The sequence below is a fragment of the Crocuta crocuta genome, unplaced genomic scaffold (assembly GCF_008692635.1).
Source record: "Crocuta crocuta isolate KB4526 unplaced genomic scaffold, BGI_CrCroc_1.0 scaffold214, whole genome shotgun sequence".
In the NCBI taxonomy this organism is placed as follows: domain Eukaryota; kingdom Metazoa; phylum Chordata; class Mammalia; order Carnivora; family Hyaenidae; genus Crocuta; species Crocuta crocuta.
In genome coordinates this window covers 1009703-1032082 of record NW_027529999.1, presented here as the reverse complement: position 1 = coordinate 1032082, position 22380 = coordinate 1009703, and the positions used below count along the sequence as shown (strand labels likewise).

The 22380-nt window shown below is 45.2% G+C and overlaps 2 protein-coding genes across 3 annotated transcripts in view; one reads left to right on the top strand and one right to left on the bottom strand.

Annotated features, from left to right (window-relative positions):
* The window catches only part of SNRNP40 (small nuclear ribonucleoprotein U5 subunit 40), a 32556-nt gene extending 28857 nt beyond the window's left edge, over positions 1-3699 (bottom strand). Inside the window, exons 1-2 of the mRNA XM_077763550.1 lie at positions 3521-3699; positions 923-1052 (exon numbers count right to left, since the gene is read on the bottom strand). Of these exons, the coding sequence (XP_077619676.1) occupies positions 923-1052; positions 3521-3664 (274 nt within the window). The 5' untranslated portion in view covers positions 3665-3699. The remainder of the gene's footprint in view (positions 1-922; positions 1053-3520) is intronic.
* Positions 3700-3905: 206 nt separating this feature from the next.
* The window catches only part of ZCCHC17 (zinc finger CCHC-type containing 17), a 50875-nt gene continuing 32400 nt past the window's right edge, over positions 3906-22380 (top strand). For both annotated transcript variants that reach the window (XM_077763547.1, XM_077763548.1), the window contains exons 1-3: positions 3906-3984; positions 13374-13494; positions 20767-20824. In XM_077763547.1, coding sequence (XP_077619673.1) covers positions 13429-13494; positions 20767-20824 — 124 coding nt within the window. In that variant the 5' untranslated portion in view covers positions 3906-3984; positions 13374-13428. The remainder of the gene's footprint in view (positions 3985-13373; positions 13495-20766; positions 20825-22380) is intronic.

Below are 22380 nucleotides of genomic sequence, written 5' to 3'. Positions count from 1 at the left end.
GGGAGCTTGGTCTAGCAAAGAATGAGGTTGAGGAGTATTACTAAGGAGCACCTCTATATGTAATAAGGCATGTACATCTGGTAGTTATTTTTCTATTGATAAACCGTTTTGTTTGTTTGATGAAATTAAGCACATCAATTCAAGGATGTTCTGCAAAGATTCCCAAGTCTTCCAGATACTTACTTGGTCACTGTTGATTCGAAGGATCACAGAACTAGAATACCTACACCATGACAGCAGACAACTGTCACTCACCTGGAGGTACAGACTTCTGAGCAAAGAGCTAAAGGACTCACTTGATCTCACAATATAACAAACGATGCTAGAATAAAAGAAAGTCAGATGTTTCTGGTATCTTCTCTCTTGCTTTTTCTCATGACTCTTCTAAAGTGATTTTCTTCTACTTATTTTTCAAAAATGGGTATTCCCAACTGGCAGCTGAGAATTGGAATGCAGACCCTAACGCAGTCAGTCCAGGCAGATGATCCAAGTGAGTTGCCACTATAGGATCCCCACAGCCCCCTCCTTTGCCATACACTAGGATTCTGAGTGGATCAAGAGGAAGGCCTCACACCTCTGGGAAAAGGAAAAGCTCTCTTTCTCATTACTTCCATCAACCTGGTAGGCCTAGATCTCTTGTTTGGCTAAATCAGCTCAAGATTTGCCTCCATGAGGAAGATATTCTCAAAGGAGGACAACTCACTTTCCAACTAGTAACGTGATCCCTTCTGTACTGCACGGGCCTTGAGTTAGTTCCATACCCAAATCATTCAACACTTTCACGACACTATTTCAGCATGTTAGCCCTGTGGTCGGTGTGTGATGTGACCAACCCAAACTGACACCTTCTGTGGCACTGAAAGTTTTAACAAAAGAATCACTATTTGGGAGAGAAAATTACTCCAGCTTCAAAAACTCTTACATATCAGTCGATCAAATCCCGCAGAGGCTAAGGTGGATCCGTTGGGATGAAACTTGCAGCAGTACACTTCCCCTTCATGTCCGGAGAGAAGCATGATTGGGGCTTGAAGGGAGGAACACCTGGGAGGTCCCTAAACAAAACACAGAAGTTCAGGGCGGTCACTGCACACGGGCGGAGGAGGCTGCAGAAGACATGGGAACAACAATCGGGTGGATGCCACTGGATTTAGAGAACGGCAACTTTTCTCACATGAACGTCTGCCTCTAATATGACGCAGGCCTGCGAAGTGTCCGGCGTCTCCCTGTTATTCCAACTACGCCCTCGTGCCGCTCCTGTCCCACAGCCAGCTATTTTAACTGCTTAAACACGTGAAGCTCACTTCTGCCTCAGGATCTTTACCCTTGTTGTTGCCCCCAATCGGGATCCTCTTCCCTTAGATCTTCCTGTGTTTGGTTCCTTTCAAATGCTTCCATGTCAGAAAGTGTTTCCTTGATCACTCAGACGCAAGCCGCACCACACCTCCCCTCTGCGTTCCATTAATCCCACTGCATTTCCTCACGGCACTTTTCGCGACCTGCAATTACCTTCCTTATTTTATATTTTATTTGTTTAACGTATTTCATCCTTCTTCCCCAGGAGAAGAGAAGCTTTGTGAGTGCAGGGACCCTACTTGTGTCATTCAACACTGTTTTCCCAGTCTCTAGCTCATTTAATCAATAAATGAATGAATGCCTGAGTGAACTGAGCTTCTCGACAACCCCGCAGGGTACAGGTTACCCAGGAAAGTAGTTTTGGTATGGGTCTCGGCACTAAGCCTAGGCTTGGGCAATTCATTGAAACGTCAGCTGATACTCTCGGCAGAGAGAAAAACTAGTAGACTATCAGTAATCCCCAAATCTCTTTGCTCACTTCCAGTTTATTATACATTTACTAAAAAAAAAAAAAAATTATGTGCCAGGCACTATTCTAGGCGCTGGGAAAACAGTACAGAACAAAATAAAAGCAAACAGTGGGGTCTGTGTTCTAGTGGGAAGGAGGAAGAGGAGGGAGGAAGAGAGAACACAAAACAGATAGCAGGTGGTAGGTACTATGGAGGAAAAAAAGCAATGTGGATTAATGGGAATCAGGCATTGCAGTTTACAGCAGGGCAGTCAGGAAAGCCCTCACTGCAAAAGCGGTATCTGAACAAAGATCTGGAAGAGCTGTGTGTGTAAACCATGTGGGTATTTTGAAGAAAGGCACTCCAGGAGAGTGTAGCATATGCAAAGGCTCTGAGGCAAGAACATGGCAGCCAGTGTGACTGGGGCAGGGCGAACAATGGAAAACTGGTACATCTGAGAGGCAAAGGGTAAGAGGGCAAAAGACTACAAGGACTTTGGTTTAAGTCTGGGCCAAGTGGAAAGCCACCGAAAGTTTGCGGCAGAGGGTTATGTGATCTAACGTTTAGCAGGACTCCTCTGGCTGCTGGACTGAGAAGAGACTGACCATACAAAAGCAGAAAACAGGAATACCGGTTAGGACCTCACTGCAATGCCAGATGAGATAATGACGGCTTAGACCAGAAGCTAGTGATGGAGGAGGTAGACGTGGTAGTGATTTGGGATATCTTTTGAGGAGGGTGCCAGCAGGATTTGCTCATGGGCCAGTGGAGAGGTTAAGAGAGGAGAGACATTCTTTCTTTCTTTTTTTTTTAAATGTTTGTTTATTTTTGAGAGAGAGAGAGAGAGACAGAGTGTGAGCTGGGGGAGGGGCAGAAAGAGAGGGAGACACAGAATCTGAAGCAGCTCCCTCCGAGCTGTCAACACCGAGTCCCACGGGGAGCTCGATCGAACCGAACCCGTGAGATCATGACGTAAGCCGAAGTCAGACACCGGATCGACTGAGCCACCCAGGCGCCCTGACACGTGTATTTCTTGATCTGACCTAACAGCACAAGAGGAGAGGGGTGATCATTACCTCTATCTCACAAGAAATGCAGTTATGAGCATGGAATAAAATCTGTTTCTATCATTTGCCAGATAAGCGTTTACAAAACAGGACACTAACAGTTCCTACCTCTTGGGCTGTTACTAGATTAACCGAGTTTTCAGGTACGGAGTACTTAATACCAGGACTCGATAAATGTGAGCTATTGTTCCGATGTTGGTAATAACAGTACTAGCACTGAGAGGTAAAGAGGAAAGCAACTTGCCCAAAGTCCCAAAGTGAGTCGGTATCACTCATTTCCTTTCTCCTCTCGTTCGTTCGTTTGTTCATTCATTCATTCCATCCATCCTACAAACTTTTCTGAATGTTCACTCTATCCCGGATCTCTGAGAAATGACGTACGAGAAAGCCCTAGTTCTGGTTTTGAGCTCAAGGTCCTTAAACTCTCATTCTAACGCCATGCCCCAGGGTGGTCGAGACGCTGAGAACAGGATTCCAGAGGGCTAACGAATACGGCATTCTCTGGGGACGTCGACCGCTTTTACCAGGCTTCCCTGCTTTAACTGCAGGTAGCGAGTCTCGTTCCGCCCCCGCAGTGCGGGATCACCGGGTGCGGGGCTCTCAGAGAGGAAGATGATCTGAGGGCCCAAGGCCGCCTCCTACTTCACTTACCGCTTGCAGCAAAGCTCCCGGCGCGGTCTGCTGCTGCCCGGCTCCGGGGCCCGACCCCGCAGCTCCCAACAGCAACTCATGGCGCTGCCGTTTGACTGGGACCAGCGGCAACTCTGGGCCCTTGCGCTTCTGCTGTTCTATCATGGCGGCAGCCGCTCTTCTCAGCGCCGCCGCTGACCGCGCCGACAAGCTCCGGCACCACGCGATTGGTTCCAACTTAGTTCTTCCCCCAGAACTTCCGGCTGGGAGAAACCAATCGGTTTCCAGTACTCCCCTCTGCACCGCCCCCTGAATGCTTTTCTTTTATTGGTCAGGTCTTCCTAACGTCACGAGAGTGCGATGCCAGGATTGGTGGGTGGAGCTGGAGTCCCGCCTAGGCGCGCTGGGTCTTGTGGGTGGGAGGGCTGTCGGGGTTTTGGCGTTTCGCGCAATGCTGCAGCGGAGAGACCCGGACCTGACACCGAGTAAGTGGAAGGAAGGTCGGGGGTGGGTGGCTGCGGCATTTGGAGGCGGCGCCTCGGTTGTGTGGCCTGAGCCTGGCCGTTGTCTGCTGACGGTTTGCAGGGGACAGAGGCGGGCCCCGAGTTCGCAGCGCCCGCAGATAGCAGCGTGGGTTCCGCTTCTGCGGCCGCTGGGGGCTCTCGATGGCTGGCGTGTTTGTCCAGCGCCTACCGTGTAGACAGGCCTGTCTCCCAGCTCCACCAGGCTCCTTTCTGGCCGAGGAGGCCGGCTTGTTTCCGCCACGGATGGTGCAGCCTTGGAGTAGGGCCTGCTCTGTGCCTCTGAGAGAGAGACAGAGATGAGGGAAATGTCCGACCCCTGCTTCTCCTGAGTACGGTCTTGTTGAGAGATTTGGATTCATACGTGGAGACCAGGTCGCCCCCTTAGTCGTCCAACTGGTACTTATTGTGCAGAGCCTGGGGGATACGTTGTGAACCAAATATGGTCCCTGACCTCAGGGGTTTGAGTCTGGTGGGGCAAACATGTTGAGCAATGATCTCCCTAAGAACTGGGGAATCAGTGCTCCCTTGGAGAGGGCCCTGGTGTTATGAGGGCCTGAAAGAAGCAGAAAGGCATCTGTGAACAAAAGGTGCCTGAACCGATAACCTGAAGGAAGAATTCTAATTACTTGGGTCAGGAGACGAAGGTAGAATAGTCCATAGAGAACAGCATGTGCAAGAGCCCTGTGGGAAATGACTAAAAGGCAGAAAGAGGCTACTGTGACCAATACAGAGGGAATGAAGGAGTCTGGTACAGGATGCAGCTGGAGGTGGGTAGAGGTGCAGGAATCTTACTTTCTAGACTGATGGGAGGACACTGGAGGTTTTTATATGGTGGGGGAGGAGCGGGTGGGGGGTGGGGGAGGCGACCTGATCCCTCAGGCTCAGGAGCATGAACAGATAGGAGAGATAGGTGGAGACAGACTACTTGGGTGAGAGCTGTTAGCAATGAGGACTGAGGTAATTTGTCCAACTGCAGGGAACTGGACACATTCTAGAGATCTATAGTAGGTAAAATCGGTAGGATTTAGTGATGGATTGGATTTAGATAGGGGAAGGAGAGAAATCAAACTATAAGTCTAGGTTTCTGGCTTATGCAACAGGGTAATTCTTTTCTTGGAAGGAGAGGGAGGGGGTGTGATACCCAGGAGGCAGTTTGAAATACAGCTTTGGAACTCAGAGGAAAGTTTTTTGGGAAATACTTACTTGGGAATAATTTGCATATAGGTGATAGTATGAGCCATCAGTGTGGGTAAGAGAACGTTGAGTGGCCCCAGCTTGTAATGGCCAAGAACGAGAGCGTGAGTCCACAAGAGAAACAGAGCTGTAGAGGAGGACCTGAGGAATGTTGCCTCAGAAGCAGGAAATGATCTCTGTAGTGGTGCCTGGCCGGTAGAGTGTGCCAACTGTTGCTCTTGAGGTTGTGAGTTTGAGCCCCACACTGGGTGTAGAGATTACCTAAAGGTAAAATCTTAAAAAAAAAAGAAGGGGGGGGCTTCTGTGTTAGAAAATCCTGGAATCAGATAACATGAGAATTGAGACGTGCCTGTGGTTGGCTTTATCATCATGGAGCTTATGGTGTCCTTCACGGGAGTTGGTGTGAGGCGACCAGAAGCCGGGTATGAGGCAAAGATTCCGGGGAGGAAAGGGAGGCGGTGAGCCTACAGAGTATTTTCCATATGTGTGATCGTACAGGAGAGGAGAGGACGTGGAACCTGAAGGAGATGAGAGGTCCCCAAGAAGCCAGTTGAGAGGGCAAAGGAGGAAGTGAGAAAGAGAGAACTTGGGTCATTGATAGTGTTGTGAGAACGTGGGAGTAGGTGGGATCCAAAATACATTTAGAGAGGGAGCAACCCTAGGAAGATGGACGGTTTCTCCAGTTAATAGAAAGGAAGAAGGAAACGAAGGCAATAGGGACAGGTTGTTTCTATATTCGGTACTGATAAAATGAATTCCTCTCTCTTGGCTTTTATTTTCTCCATAAAGTAGGAGATGGGATCATAGACTCAGTGAGAGGAGATCAGAGATTTGAGAAGATTGTGAAAGATGTCGATGGTGGGAGAATTGTGGGACCAGGGAAATGTAGATTGTCTTGCAGAGTTAAGGGCCCATTTAAGGTTGGAGATCGTAGTTTTTTTCTAGCACCATCGGGCTCTCCAGTGCCGGCATGGAGAAAACTCACCTAGGTATGGTGAGGACTGTGGCTTCGACTTGCTCAGTGCACATTTCTACCCCTTACTGTGCCTTCTCTTACTGAAAATTCTGAGATGCCAAAAACGATTTCCTAGACTGCTTTGGACCTAAGGTGAGAATTGAATTTGGAATGGAGTTAGATGTGGAGACAGAGAGGGTGAGAGCCATCCAGTTCTGCCAGCAAATATCCCAGCAGAGCTGATGTCTCTTCAGCATCAACTTTTTGGTTTATTGACTTTCTGCAGTGATGGCCATAACTTTCTCGATCATGGCAAAGACTTACTTTGTGGGTTAGGACTTGTTCCCTGTAAGTTCTAACAGAGCCTGCTCCCATAGCCCTTCGAGGAATTTCATAACCCACGTAACCCCTGACAATAACCCCTCTTCTGGCTTATCGTAGCCAGCATGGGTTCTGTTGTTTGCAGCCATACTTCACTCATGCCAGACAGGTGAGCGGTCAAGGAGTTAAAGGGTGGTCAGAGTATTATTTTTATTTTTTTAAATATTTTTTTAACATTTATTTATTTTTGAGAGAGAGAGACAGAGCACAGGTTGGGGAGGGGCAGAGAGAGAGGGAGACATAGAATCTGAAGCAGGCTCCAGGCTCTGAGCTGTCAGCACAGAACCAGAGGTGGGACTTGAACCCACAAACTGAGATCATGACCTGAGCCGTAGTCCGTGGTTTAACTGACTGAGCCCCCCAGGTGCCCCAAGGGCATTATTGAAATGATGGGCAGTGGAATCCAAGCTGGAGAGGGCTAATGGGTGGCAAGACAGTAGAGGTCCATAGATTAGAGTTCTAATGAGATCGAAGAACGGTATTCCCTGCTGCGAGACTTCCATTTACCCTTAAAGTCCTCTTCATTTGTCACCTCTTAAACTCTGTGTCCTCCAAACTCTTGGTCTCTTTCTTGTTTTCTCAGTACTTTGAACCTGGCCACTATTTTAGCACTGATCACATTGTATTGCAGGTGGTTACCATTATCCCTACCAGACTAGGAAGTCTGTGAGGACAGGGACTGTGCCGAAAGGGGTGGTTCAGTGGCCTGGGCATGTGGTCCTTGGAATGGCTTAGTATTTGTCTCTTTCTAGCCATGCATTTTGGGCAACTTACTTCATTTCTGTACACAGGAATACCTACTTTGTAGAGTTGTTTTAAGGCCTGGATGGGAGGTTTATGAAGGAGCTAGCATAGAGCCTGGTGTAAACATCAGTAAATGAGCTGAGTAAAACTCAAACTGATGAGTTACCAAGCAGTTTAGAATAGGGTTAAACATGGGGCACCTGGGTGGCTCAGTCATTTAAGCGTCCAACTTTGGCTCAGGTCATGATCTCACAGTTCGTGAGTTTGAGCCCCATGTCGGTCTCTGTGCTGACAGCTTGGAGCCAGGAGCCTGCTTTGGATTTTCTGTCTCCCCCTCTCTGCTCCTCTCCTGCTCATGCTCTGTCTCTCTGTCTCTCAATAATAAATAAACGTTAAAAAATAAAAAATATATAGGATTAAACGAAGTGCTTCAGTATTTCAGTTGACAGTTATAAATTTCTCTGAGCTAGACACTGCAGGCTTGGGGAGGCAGAGTCTGATACTGTGTGAGACAAGGGCATGCGCAGAAGAATTTCACAACCTGGAAAGGGAAGAAAAAAATGTTCATGCAATTTGAATCTCATCTTCATCATTCGTCATTTTGTAATCTTAAGTAAGTTACTTAGCTTCTCTCATGTCTTAGTTTTTTTTATCTACAGGATGGTAATGATCATTGCATGTCATGCTGAGTGGTCTGAAAGAGAATTAAATTAGTTAAGACAACCAAAGCTTTTAGGTTAGTGTATAGCAAATAAACACTCAAATACTAGCTATTGTCATCAGAGGACTTAGAGAGGACCTCCACGATTATTGACTAAGAATGGTGTGGAGTAGAAAGTAAGTACTGGTTGTGGGGTCGCCTGCCACCTGGTGAACTGTAAGCAGCCTTTGTCAAGTCACTTGACCTCCGCTAGCTTCATTTTCAGTTAGAGTAATGGGGTGAATGATTCCTTTTCAGCTTTCACATTTTATGAGTCAATTTTTAGTGTTTTTCCTTACATCTTACTATTCATTCTCTTTCCTGCTTTTGGGCGTTTTCTCCATCCATGACTGAAGTTCAAAAATGAAGAAGCCTGTGTCTCAGATAGTCATTCCATCGAGTTGGTGGCAAGGAGAAGTTTGGCTACCAGCGTGGCATTTGAAAATCTCCCTGCTTCTGATCTAGCCATCATATTGGGTGGAACTTACTTTCTCTACATTCTTTAGATCAGAACCTTCCTCCCTTCTTTCCTTATATGTTTGGCATATTGTGAGGCTCATTCACTCATTCAAAAACAAACAAACCCCACAGAACATTGAGTACCTACTGCATACCAGATACTGGGAACAGAAAACCAAATAAGAAATGGCCCTTGGTTACATGTTGACATGAATTAATCTAGGTCCAGCTCATCATAGCCTCATCCATGAATAATGCCCTTCCGACGATGACTCCTCATTGGAATCTCTAATGTTGGGACTTACTTCATGTTAGAATTCTCACAAGATCTAGGTGTGCACTGTGAATTCTTTTGAGGCAGTGGAGAATAGTGGTTGAGAATGCCGGCTCTGGAATCATCTGTCTTTGTTCATATCCCAGTAATTTTACTTATCAACTGATTCTCCTCTCAATTCTTATACACAGGTTAAAGATACATTAAAATCCCTGTAACTCTTAGGGTTCTATCTAGTTAGTATTGTTCTGTAACAACCACAACAACTCTAAATCCAGACAAACTTAAAAACAACAACAAAAATCTTGGCCAGATCAGTAAGGTGACACGTGAAATGAAGTTCCAAGGCCTGGGTGGCTCAGTCTGTTGAACATCTGACTCTTGGTTTTGGCTCAGGTCCTGATCTCACAGTTCATGGGTTCAAGCCTTTCGTCAGGTGGGCTCTGTGCTGACAGTGTATCGCTTGCTTGGGATTTTCTCTCTCCCTCGCTCTGTGTCCCTCCCCATCCACGCTCTATTGCTTTTTCTCAAAAAACAAAACAAAATGAAACAGTATCTTACCAATTTAATATTGTTCTATGAACTTTACGTTGCTTGAGAAAAGGGAGAGCAAGTGGTTTTTCTTTCTTTTTTTAATTGCATGCACATTAAAAAAAAACAGCTTTGAAACAATCACAAAATTGTGGAGGTACAGTACAAAGAACATTTTTTTAATAAATCATTTGAGAGCTGAGTTGCTGACCTGGTGCCCCATCATCCCTAAATACGTCAGTTTTTCTACAAACAAGGACATTCTCCTGCATGACTACAGTGTAACTCCTATGATCAGAAAGTTTGCATTGAGTTACTTCTTCTAGTCTCCAGGCCCTGTCATTATCCTGGACAGCCTGACATATGGACGCCATCGTTACCCTCCTCCTTCTCACACTGGGTTGCTCTTCTTCGCAAATTTCCTCCTCACCCAATGTAGGCTTTGACCTCACTCTGCGCCATCATTCCCCTGCCACACCTCCCGTCCCCACACTTTCCTTGCTCTGTCCCTTGCTTTGGGAAGTGGGTGGCCAGCAACTAGGTCCCTGTGGCCTCCCTACATATTATAGTGTTTAAAACATTCATGTAAAATGAAGCACTTAACGGAAGATAGTCTGTTTCTAGAATTACTGCAAAGCAACTTCTAAATGGTATACCTCAATACCTGTCAGTTTACTTGCTCTGTTAAATCTACAGGTGTGGTCCTGTTTGAGTGGACTATGTCTCAGTGTTTTATTAACTTTCTTAAGACAGCAGGACTCTTTTTTTTTTTTTTCCCCAAATGAAATCTTACATAGATGCTGAGTAGGTAAATTGGATCAACACAGAATACACTCCCGTACCCTCCACTCCTCCTTGCTGCCAGCCTCCACCCAAGGCTGGAAGGGCAAGTGGGAATCGGCAATAAGCAATTGCTTACTAATGACTGAAGAGAGGCTGCTAGCTTCCCAACTGCTCTGGCGGGACCTCCCAAAGTCTGGTTTTTTGGGGGATGTATTCCCCCACCTTTGGGGACTCTCCTCTGGTTGGTTGGCCTCGAGCCCTTCTTCTGTGGCTTTCTTGAACCTTCTGGTCCCTAGATATTTCAGAATTGACTGTTTAAAAATAAACTCAGATAGGGACGCCTGGGTGGCTCAGTTGGTTAAGCGTCCGACTTCGGATCAGGTCATGATCTCGTGGTCTGTGGGTTTGAGCCCCGCATCGGGCTCTGTGCTGACAGCTAGCTCAGAGCCTGGAGCCTGCTTCAGATTCTGTCTCCCTCTTTCTCTGCCCCTCCCCACTCATGCTCTGTCTGTCTCTATCTCTCAAAATAAATAAACATTAAAAAAATTTTTTTTAATTAACTCAGATTGACAGGAGTTTCTGAACATCCACCACAAAACTCTAGGCTTTTACAGGACATAATTTGAAAGAGAATATTAAGTTTCATTTTCAAAAATGGCAACCCACCACTTTCTTGAGATTGTAAACCTGTGACTGCCATGTTTCAGGGCTTCCCTCATTAATGCACTCCACTTTCCTTCTTGAAGAATTGCAGAGGGCTTCTCAGTCTCCCATTCTGTGGCAGGAGCCCATAGGAGAGCTTTAAGTTATGTATTCCTACACTTAACACAGCAGAAACCTGCAGGAATCAACAACTTAAAGATTTTTTTTTATGTTTTTATTCCTCTTCCCATGACCTTTGTGTAGAGAGGAACAGGTTATAGACTAAGATGTTTGAGCTCAGTTTAGGGGTCACAGCTGCTGGTGCCTCTGAGCTCTATACCTCACTAGTGCTCCATAAGCTGGAGGAATCCAAGTCTCTTGATGGAGCCATTGGCCTCAGATCTATAACCTCTGTTTTAGGATGTGAGGTGAGAGGTGCTGGTCCAAGAGAGGGGAAGGCTGGAGAGGAGGCTGCGTAGCTGGGGAGTGGCGGGGGCAGGATCCATCCAGGCTCTGATACTTGGATTTAACCTGTTCACCAGCCATTTCTCAAGAACTGAGAAATCTGCCTCCATTCCATGTGCTGTTAGTACAGTAATAAAAACCCATGTGTGGCTGACCTAAGCAGAAAAGGGCAAGTTTCTTATAAGGACACAAAGTTGGTTTATGGAACTCAGGGACAAGGATGTGGGAACCCTGGGATGACACAAGAACCAGGGTTTCGAAGGCTGATGGGATTTTCTTTCATTTCTGTTTTAAGTGAGGCAGTTCAGTTAATAGATGGTCCTGTAGGTCAGGAAGAGTTTCCAAAGCCAGGACCCAGAGTCATCATCTGAAAGTGAGGGGTTGTGCAGGGGGTTGAAGAGAGGAGAAAGTATTTGGTTATGAAAATCTAGGGAAGATAGAGGTTCAAGTCTTACTGTCAGAAATGTAATTGGGATAAACAGAACTGAGGGCAAAGCCATTAGATTTAAGTTTGTGTAGCAGTGATTTTATTCAGCAGAGTACAGCAGCATGGTTAAGAGCCACTGGACTGCTAGTTTCCTCTCTGTTTAAAACCAGGAGACTGAGCCAGAGCATCTCTAAGGTCCCTTCCAACTCCAAATCTTTAAGACTTTCTTTTCTTTTTAATTTTTTAACTTTTTTTTTCATTTTTGAGAGACAGAGCATGAGGGAAAGAGACAGAGGGAGACACAGAATCTGAAGCAGGATCCAGGCAGAGCTGTCAGCACAGAACGCGACGCAGGGCTCAAACCCATGAACTGTGAGAAAATGACCTAAGCCGAAGTCAGATGCCCCACCGACTGAGCCACCCAGGCGCCCCCAAAGCTGTAAGACTTTCTACTCAGGCAGCTCAGCATCGTCTGGGAGCTTGTGGAAATGCAGTCTCAGGCACCACCTCAGACTTACTGAATTGCAGTCTGCATTTGAACATGATTCATAAATAGTTAAATAAATTTGGTGCATCCAAGAATGGATTATTATGTAGGCATTCAAAAAAAAGAGGTGTATATGTGTGTATATAAATTACTAAAATATATTTTAAAAATGATGGTTAAGGGGCGCCTGAGTGGCTCAGTCAGTTGAGTGGCCGACTTCGGCTCAGGTCATGATCTCGCATTTTGTGAGTTCCAGCCCTGTGTTGGGCTCTGGGCTGACAGCTTGGAGCCTGGGGCCTGCTTTGGATTCTGTCTCCCTCTCTCTCTCCCCTCCCCTGCTCACACTCTCTCTGTCTCTCAAAAATAAATAAATGTTAAAAAAGAATTTTAAGAAAAGGTTATTAATTATTATTAATTTCATGATTTCATTAAAAAACCTCTTCTATATATAAAGTTTTAAAGACTATAAAATTGGATAATGAGTGATTTTTTTTCCTTATTATGAATATACATATTATCATCTGAATTTTTAAAATGAGCATGTGTGTTTTTAATTTTAAGGGAAAAAACTAAGCTGTTCTCTTTTTGGAAGTCACTTCAGATTACCACCTAGCATGATGTTTAAAAGCAGGGACTCTGGGGGGTGCTTGGCTGGTTTAGTCAGTAGGGCATCCTACTCTTGATCCTCAAGGTCATGAGTTCGAGCCTTATGTTTGGTGTAGAGATCACTTAAATAAATACAACTTAAAAAAAAAAAAAAAGCATGGACTCTGGTGTCAGCCAGAATTTGACTCCAGTATTTCCTAGCTTTTTGACATAGGCCTAGTAATTTGGGTTCTGGGAGCCTGATCGTTTTTCTTATTTATATAAGAATACAACCTACATCTTGAGAGTTTTAAGGATTAAAGGAGATATTGGATGTCCAGGGCTTAGCACAGTACCTGGACATAGTAAGTTTTTGATAAATGTTAGTTCTTATAACTGGTATCATTCCCTTTTTTAAGATTCAGTCTCACACACACGCACACACACCTTTCAAAAGCCTTCCCTTGACAAAAGAATAGTGATAATGGTAAATAGAAAACAAAAGACGAAAGAGACCAATGGCTTTGGGTAGGTATCAACCTGAAAAAAATAAGACTGAAGTTTCCGCAACTCCTCATGATGACAGTGGGCAAGGGATGTGGATAAAAGTACATGGTGTTCAATCTGATGCTGTTACTCTGTAGAGACGAGCTGTGGGTCATGTGCACGTTTCTTCTTTAACGCGGATGTCTTTCATATTGTTGTCTTATTTCTTTGTGCTAGGCCGCTTGAATTAGCTTTACCAGAAGAGCAATGGAGGAGCCATAGAACATTAAGGATGAATTCAGGAAGACCCGAGACCATGGAGAACTTACCTGCTCTCTACACTATTTTCCAAGGAGAGGTATACTCTTCTGGCCTTGAAAACCTACCCTTTATGTTAAGCATAGACTGAAGGTGAAAAGCCGCTGGGTTTGGAGCTCCTGCCCACTTGAGAATACGCTGCGCGTGGCAGTTCCAACAGCAAGGACTAGTGGACCTTGTACCTCCTCTAAGCTCCAGACCCCTCCTGCATACTTGACATCCTCATTTGGATACCTCACAGCATGTCTGATTTATGTTTTTAAACTGAATTTTTTCTTTTCTTTCTCCCTTTCTCTCTTTCTAGAAGTGTATTTATTTATTTTTTAAGTAACCTCCACACCCAGTGTGGGGCTCAGACTCACAACCCCGAGATCAAAAGTCAGATGCTTCACAAACTGAGGCAGCCAGGGGCCCCTACATTTTTCACTTTCTAACCAAATCTGTTCTTCCAGTCTTCGCCATCTCAGCAGATGGAACCACCATCATTCCAGGCACCCATGCTAAACGTCTGGGCGTCATACTTTATTTCGCCTCTTGATTCGATCTTGATTTTTCCTCTCCCTCCAGTCCATCAGCAACTTGTGCCATTACTGCCTCCCAAATGTATCTCTTGTCTATACTTCTTTTATTATTTTTTTAACGTTTATTCATTTTTGAGAGACAGAGAGAGACTGAGCGCAAGCGGGGGAAGGGGCAGAGAGAGAGAGGGAGACAACAGAATCGGAAGCAGGCTCCAGGCTCTGAGCTGTCAGCACAGAGCCCGACACAGGGCTCAAACCCACAAATCGTGAGATCACGACCTAAGCCAAAGTCACACGCTTAACCAACTGAGGCACCCAGGTGCCCCATCTTCTCTGTATACTTCTTTACCCCTATGGCATCCCATTAGTTCAAGCCCTCCGTCTCTTGCCTGGCCTTACTGGGCCCCCTGTCTATTGTAGTTCCTCTTCAATCTGGTCTTTCCATTGCAGCCAGAATAACATCTAAAACAGATTGAACATGCTACTTTCTCACACTTCTTCTAGGCTTCTCGTTGTACTTGAATTCATCCAAACAATTTCATGATTCCTGCATGACTTGGCCTCCTTACAACTCTGGGCATTCTCAGCTTGCTTCCTTCTCAGGACTTTCACATGTGCTGTCTCTAACTACCCCACTCTCCTCCCAACTTCTTTTCCTGGTTTTGGTCTCAACCCTAATGTCTCCGCAGAGATCTTTTCCCCACCATAAATAAATAGGCTCACCCTGTATTTGCATACTCGTGTACTTATTTAATACCTGTCTTCCTCACAACACACTCAGCTCCATGAGGGCAGAACCCAGAGTGTTTTAGTTTGTGGTTGTGTATCTCAGTCCCAGGTAGGTGGGTAGAAAAAAATAGGTGCTCATTACATCTTTGGTGACTGAATGAATGATCAGCCTTTGAGGAAGGAGGCATTGTATTGTTTGGAGAGCAGGCAAAACCTGGATTCCTGTCCTAGCTTTTACTTACTAACCGTGTGATTCTGGAGACTGCCACTGACTCTTTTTAGGCCTCAGTTTTCTCATTTGTTAAGTGGAGATATTAACTCCTTCCATATGATTGCCCTGATGGTTACATAAGCTATCATCTGTAAAAACAATGCCTTAGAAATAGTAGATATCCATTAATGTTGTCTTTCTTCCTCCTCTCAAAGCACAAGTAAAGCCAAAAAATTATTTTCAGTGTCTTCTGTATGCCCGTAGTATTTTAACACAGTCATTCCTGCGGTGTTCATATTTGCTTTACGGTTCACAAAAGTTTCCTCTTCTAATAATGAGGACAGACTTTGTGTCCGTCAGTTGGTTGTGGATGATTGTGGCTTTTGACTTCTTTAAGTCAGTCCCGACTTGTAATATGAAGTCAGGATACAAAGGTTAATAACATTCTAGCATACAGCAAACTATTGTGCTCTTCAGAGCCTTTATTCTTTTTCTTTAAGGCCCGAGGTATCTCCAGAGATCAGTGAGGTAGGTACAAGGGCTCAGGAAAAGGAAGTAGTGCCACTAGAGATGAAATTGATTTTTCTGGTGGCGAAGCCTTCATTCGTCAGATGTTGCATAAAAGACAGAACAGTGCTGTACCCTTTCACAGACAGATTCAGATTTCTAAAGTGGCTGCTGACTGACAGCTTCTTAAATGAGCTGACTTGAAGTAGAGTAGGGTTTCTATTTTACTATTAAGGATGGATGGGCTAGGAGAATGTTTGGAGAGAACTTCATAGTTCTAGCTTAGTATTTCAGGAGCACATTTTGAAAAATGATGGTTTAGAAGTGGTTGGAATTAGGGAGAGAGAAATTGCTTGATAAATCAGAAAGAAGCTATTTTTCAGAATATTCATCCACAGACGTTTTAATTCTTATTTTTTAATTTGAGAGAGAGCACACATGAGCAGGAGAGAGAGGGTGCAGGGGGGCAGAGAGAGAATATATCAAGCAGGCTCCATGCTCAGCATAGAGCCCAATGTGGGGCTCGATCCCATGACCCTGGGATCATGACCTGAACTGAAATATAGAGTTGCATGCTCAACCGACTGAGCCACCCAGGTGCTCCTTCATCCACAAACATTTAATGAGTGCCTAATATTTAAAAGAAGACCCAGTTACATTAAATTTTATTTATTTATTTTAAAATATCTATCTGTTTTTGAGAGAGCACGAGGGAGTACATGTGCGTGCTCAGGCAGGGGAGGGGCAGAGAGAGAAAGGGGGATGGAGGATCCGCACGGACACCAGCGAGCCCAGTGTGGGACTCAGACTCACGAAGCACCAAATCATGACCTGAGCTGAAGTCTGATGCTCAACCAGCTGAGCCACCCAGGTGCTCCAAGACCCTGTTACGTTAAAATTCAGAAAAATTGTAAGCCTAACATATGTCAGCACTTTTACACATTCTGTTTCACTGATTCTCTCCAAAAAGTTGGTAGCTCTGTTTTATGGATAAGGAAACTTCTCTCAAAAGTTAAGTAATTGCCCAATGGTTAATAAATGGCAAAACTAGGATTTTATTTTAAGTTTTTATTTATTTTTAAAAATTTCTAATGTTTATTTATTCTTCAGGGGTGGGGGTAGGGGGGCAGAGAGAGAGGGAGACACAGAATCCGAAGCAGGCTTCAGGCTTGCTGTCAGCACAGAGCCCAAAGCAGGGCTTGAACCCATGAACCGCAAGATCATGACCTAAGCCAAAATCAGACACTTAACTGACTGAGCCACCCAGGTACCCCTAAAGGTTTTTTTAATGCTTATTTATTTATTTTTAAATATTTTTATTTATTTCTAGGGGAGAGAGAGAGAGAGAGAGAGAGACAGCGTGAGCAGGGGAGTGTCAGAGAGAGAGGGAGACACAGACTCTGAAATAGGCTCCAGGCTCTGAACTGGCTGTCAGCACAGAGCCCGATGCGGGGCTCGAACGCACGAACCGCGAGATCATGACCTAAGCGAAAGTCGGCCGCTTAACCGACTAAGCCACCCAGGCGCCCCAATGCTTATTTATTTTTGAGAGAGAGAGCATGAGCAGGGGAGGGGCAGAGAAAGAAAAAAACAGACTGCAAAGCTGGCTCGGAGCTGTCAGCACAGAGCCTATAGCGGGGCTTGAACCCATGAACCATGAGATCAGGGCCTGAGTCGAAGTCAGACACTTAACCAACTGAGCCACCCTGGCGCTCCTAAACCTAGGGTTCTAAATCTGCTCCTCTCTCCGAGTCTGCCTTCTGCTAAACTGCACCTGACATTGTCCAGCTGCACGTAAATGCATGGAGGAACCAAAGGAACATTCAAAGAACTCTTTCAGCTGAGTTGAGGAATAGGAGGCAGGTGGATGGTAGATCTGGTTGTTCCGCAGTCCTCTGTGTTTTTCTCAGTTATGGCGTCCGTCACAGTCTGTCTTATATGTTACTCATGTACTTGTTTGTCTCCTCACTAGATTGTGAGTTACTGGAGAGCAAAGGGCTAGGGTTGTGTCATGTATCTTGGCAACTACTTCAAATTCACTTAAAAATAGGCAGGGCACTATTTTTTAAAGTTTTTTTTCATAGTACCCGAATGGTATCTCACATATAGGTGCTCAGTAAGTGTTTGAATGCAATGGAACCCAAGCCTCTGAGGACCAGTCATCCCTGAAGAAACGGCTGGTACAGCTGTAGCCTAGCCCTTCTTCTCTGAGCAGGCTCAGCAGGGCTGGGGAGCTTCACCGCTGAAGAGCCGAGAAGCCGGTGTTCATCCCCCCCCCCCCCCCCCCCGCCGCTGGAGAGGCATCTCAGGCCCAAGTCACTTCAGCCTGGCGGCAGGTGCAGGCACAGCAGCGGGAGGTGGGATTGGGCTCAGCGGGCCGTGGCCGAAGAAGAGCGGAGGGGAGATTGGTGTTGGTGATGTGGAAATAGCCTGGGACAAAGTTAGAAAAAAAAAACCTCTGTTCTCGCTACTTTCTACCTTTGTGATTTCGGACAGGTCACTTAGGTCTCTGAGCCTCAGGTTTCCTGTTCACGTTATGGGGATGATCAGTTTCAGGGCCAGTGCCACCTCTAATCAGAAGATGGTAAATTCATCTTACCTAAGCCGTGCGTTCAGTTGAGATAATTACTGAATTGTTTCCCCTGAGCTATTTGACTAATTATTGTTGGGGCACCAGGCAGACTGGGTGATTGTCTGCGGCAGGTGCCATTCTGTTCATTCCCAGTCTGGCTGCACCCAGGGAGACACAGTGATGGGAACAGCTGGTACCGGCAGTAGGCGAGGGTGCCCTCGCCTGGTAGAATGCTTGACGGCATCCATTCTGCAGCGCGTTAACTTTTCCTTTTGGGAGAGGCCAAATTAAGATCTGTTAATGATCTTTTCTCAAAAGATCCTAATATGACACTGGAGCTTCAGGATTGAAAAGTGAGATGGTCTTAGTTTACAGCAGCAAAGTGAGCTGGGCCCCAACTTCCAGATGCTTCTTTTAAGTTTGTTAGATAACTTCGCCCTTTAATAATGTTGTGCAGTATGAAACATCTCAGCCATCATTTTAGAACTGGAGCAAAAGCCAGTTACTGAGTTAAAAGCAAAAGCCCTTAGTTGGTCCAGAAAGAACCAACTTTTATTGTAATTAAAAATTGACAGTCTCATCTTTATCCACGTGACCCCATTTTATAGAGGACAACTTGCTCTGTGAGTTTGGGTAAGCACTTTGTGTCTCTGGTCTTCAGTTTCCTTATTTGAAACATGATAGGATTGTACCAGCTAATGTCTAAGGTCCCTCCTTCAGTTCCACTTTACCTTGATTTCAAGTCCTAGTGTTTTCCTGGTTGTACTGCCTCTTTGAGACTGTCCGGTTCCTACCCCAGTGCAGTGTATTCATCAGTATAGAAGAGGACTTTAGAACATTTGGTTCTTAACCCATTAATGCTGTATCTGGGAGAGTTAGTTCAAGTGTCCACTTACAAAATGAGGTAAATGGGGGCACCTGGGTGGTTCATTTGGGTGCGCGTTCAGCTCAATTTCGGCTCAGGTCATGATCCTGGAGTCGTGGGATTGAGCCCCATGTGGAGTTCTGCACTGAGCATGGAGCCTGCTTGAGAGATAGTCAGTCTCTCTCTCTCTCCCTCTCTACTCTCCCTCCCTGCCTCCCTCCCTCTTCGTCTCCTTTCCTCCCTCTCCTTCTCCCTCTGCCCCATTCCCTGCTCTCTCCCAAATAAAATTTTTAAAAAATGAGTCAAATGGAAGTCCTTTTCCATCCTAACATTGAAGTGAGTGATGATATTTGGTGGAGTTAGAGGCACTGGACTAGGCGTCAAGGGATTTAGGTTCTGTGCCTTATATTTTGTTTCCACTAGTGCGTCAGTGTCTTGAACTATAAATTATTAAAAAGCTACAATTTATTGAATGTACTTTAGGTATCAGATACAGCCGCGAGGCACTTTATGTACTCATTTGTTATCTACAGCAGGAAAGTGAATACACTTGGGAACTTAGGCCCCAAAAGGCAAGTCACATTCAAGATCCCACTGGTGAGAAATGGCAGAGCTGGGAGTAGAAGCCAGTCTTTTGCTCCGGAGCCTGTTCTCTTCCAACACCTTATCTGGAGCGTGGGAACCTACCGCATACAGTTCCAGAAGATCATTCCCGGAGCAGATACAATGTCAAAGGTCACATTGCTTCTGTGTTAGAACGGTGTAGTTAAAAGGAACCTGTGAGTAGCCCTAATGTAGTTAAGACTTGTTGGGTTCAAATCCCACTTCTGCTATCTCCTAGCTTTGAACGCTGGGCATTAGTTTTGTCATCTCTCCAATGAGAAGGGTCAGAACACCAACATCATAGGATCATGTGAAGCACCTTGCACGGCACTTTTCATGGAGTGAGCATTCGGTGTAGATTAGTGAATGGCAGGGCTGCGTGCTTCTCCTGTTCACTCCCCTTCTCTTCGTTACAGTGAAGCTGAGAGGAGTTAGGGCCCAAGATGAAACAACTTGTTAAAGTCATCCAATAAATAAAGTTTATATGATTGTATTGAATACTTGATAAATAATCATGAATTAATTTAATGATAAATATGGAATGTGGCGACAGTTTGAATCCCGGTCCACGGGTTGGAGGGTGGGCTAGAGGATGGATGGGAGGTAGAGATAGAGCATGGGATAATTAATGATTTATCTGGCAAGGGGTTCTGGGTTTTTCATTATTTATTGTCACCTGTTACACAGACCCCCTTGAGCCTCTGACTTCTCCATCTGAGGTCACCTCCACGAAAGACTTGGGGACAGCTCTTTTTCCCTCTGATTATATCTTTTTAGGTTCTGCTGGATGTCTGTGTATTGGCTCTTTCTGTAGTTGTCTTGATAAAATCAAGACTGGTTTAGAGTGAAATAGAGCAGGCTGTATAGTCTGGTTTGACTTCGAAGTTTAGGAAAAAAGGATGTCCTATGTAATCCATCCCAAATTATTAAAGTATTAGGATTGGAGGCCTCAGTCCCAGCTAATAGAAAGTGTGACTAGATTTTTTGCCGTTTACTCCTTCTCTCCAGATGCCTCCTTTGGGGGTTTCAGTAGGTGTGGGATCTGGGTGTCCCTAGAAGGTGCCAGGCCATCTGCCAGCACTCCTATCTCCCCGGTGTTCTTCACGTGTCCGCACATACCTGCCAGCCTGCATTTCATGAAGAACAGAAAGAGTACTTGACAGGACATGACTTTTAGGCAGCTTTGCAGCCGTCAGGACCAAGTAGACTTTCAGGGAGACTGGGTTAAATGCCACAGAAGAGAGAGTCTCATTTGTGTGACATTGATCCTTTTTTTTGTTGTGTTTTTTCTTTTGTCTTCACAGGTTGCTATGGTGACAGACTATGGAGCCTTTATCAAAATCCCAGGCTGTCGGAAGCAAGGTGGGAGTTTATAACTTGAGACCCAGCCCTCCCTTTCCCCTCCCTTCTGTCACCCCCGCCACATCCTGGTTACAGACTTTTACTTCTCAAACCCTAGTTTTGTTTTTGTCTTTAGTGTAGAGATAGGAATATAGACAAGTGACGACAGCCCATGTTTTCTAGGTCGTCACTCAGAAGAATGCTGCTCTCTGACATGTTGGGGGGCTGATTATAGCTACTTGGGTTCCCTTCCGGAACCAGCTCTTGCCTAAATTTCTCCTGTGACCCTAGGCAAGTCACTTGACTCTTTGGTCTTAGGATTTGGAGTAAGGCAAGCTACTTACTCTCTGAGGCTGACATTGTGAGTTGTGTTTTTTTTTTTATGTTTATTTATTTATTTCTGAGAAGGAGGGAGAGACAGCATGAGCAGGGGAGGGGCAGAGAGAGAGGGAGATACAGAATCTGAAGCAGGCTCCAGGCTCTAAGCTAGCTGTCAGCACAGAGCCTGACGCAGGGCTCGAACCCACGAACCGTGAGATCATGACCTGAGCCAAAGTCGGACACTTAACCTACTGAGCCACCCAGGCTCCCCGTGAGTTTTTAATACATAGTACACACAATGGAAATAGTATCGTCACCAATATAAATGTATATTATATGTATCATGTTTTATATTTTCTTTTTAAAGTGATAGGCATTTGTTGAACATTTTTTGAGACTCCTTTTCACATCTATAATCTTATTTGTTTCTTGATTGGTTAAATAGAAAAGGCAAGTTCCACAGACTGGCGGCCTGCCCAGAGTGATTTGGCTAGGTGACAGCACAGCTGGGCCTAGGGCCCACACCCCCTGACTTCTAGCCCAGTGGGCTTTCTACCACATCACGGGGCTAGTTAACTCACCTTGCTAATTCCTCCTGCTATAATATAAGGATTTATCGAAGATTTTAATGTAAAAAATGTAATTGTAAGGGTAGTATTAGAATAAAATATAGAATAATATTTGAGAGGGCACATGGGTGGCTCAGTTGATTGAGCATCCGATTTTGGCTCAGGTCATGGTCTCGCAGTTTGTGGGTTTAGGCCCTGCATCAGGCTCTCTGCTGTCAGCAGGGAGCTCACTTCGGATCCTCTGTCCCCCCCCTCCCCTGCCCCGCCCCTCTCTCACTCACGTGCACACCCTCTCTCTCAAAAATAAACATTAAAAAAGAAAAGTAGAAACTTTTTTTTAAAAAAGAGAATGATATTTGACTACATAAAAGTAAACTTTCTTTCAATAATTGTAAGCAAAGTTGGGAAAAAATTTGTAGGACACGTGGCAAAAGACTAATAATAAAGGGGGGAGTAAGAACAGGGGCCAAGAATATGGAAAGAATTCACAGGAGAAAGAATAGCAATTAATCTTAAAATATACTTAATCTTAAGAGATACTTACTCTCCAGATTGATTTAAAACTAACTTACGGGCCTCCTGGGTGACTCAGTCAGTTAAGCGTCGACTCTTGATTTCACCTCAGGTCATGATCTCATAGTTCCTGAGACTGAGCTCCCTGTCGGGCTCTGTGCTGACCGCGTGGAG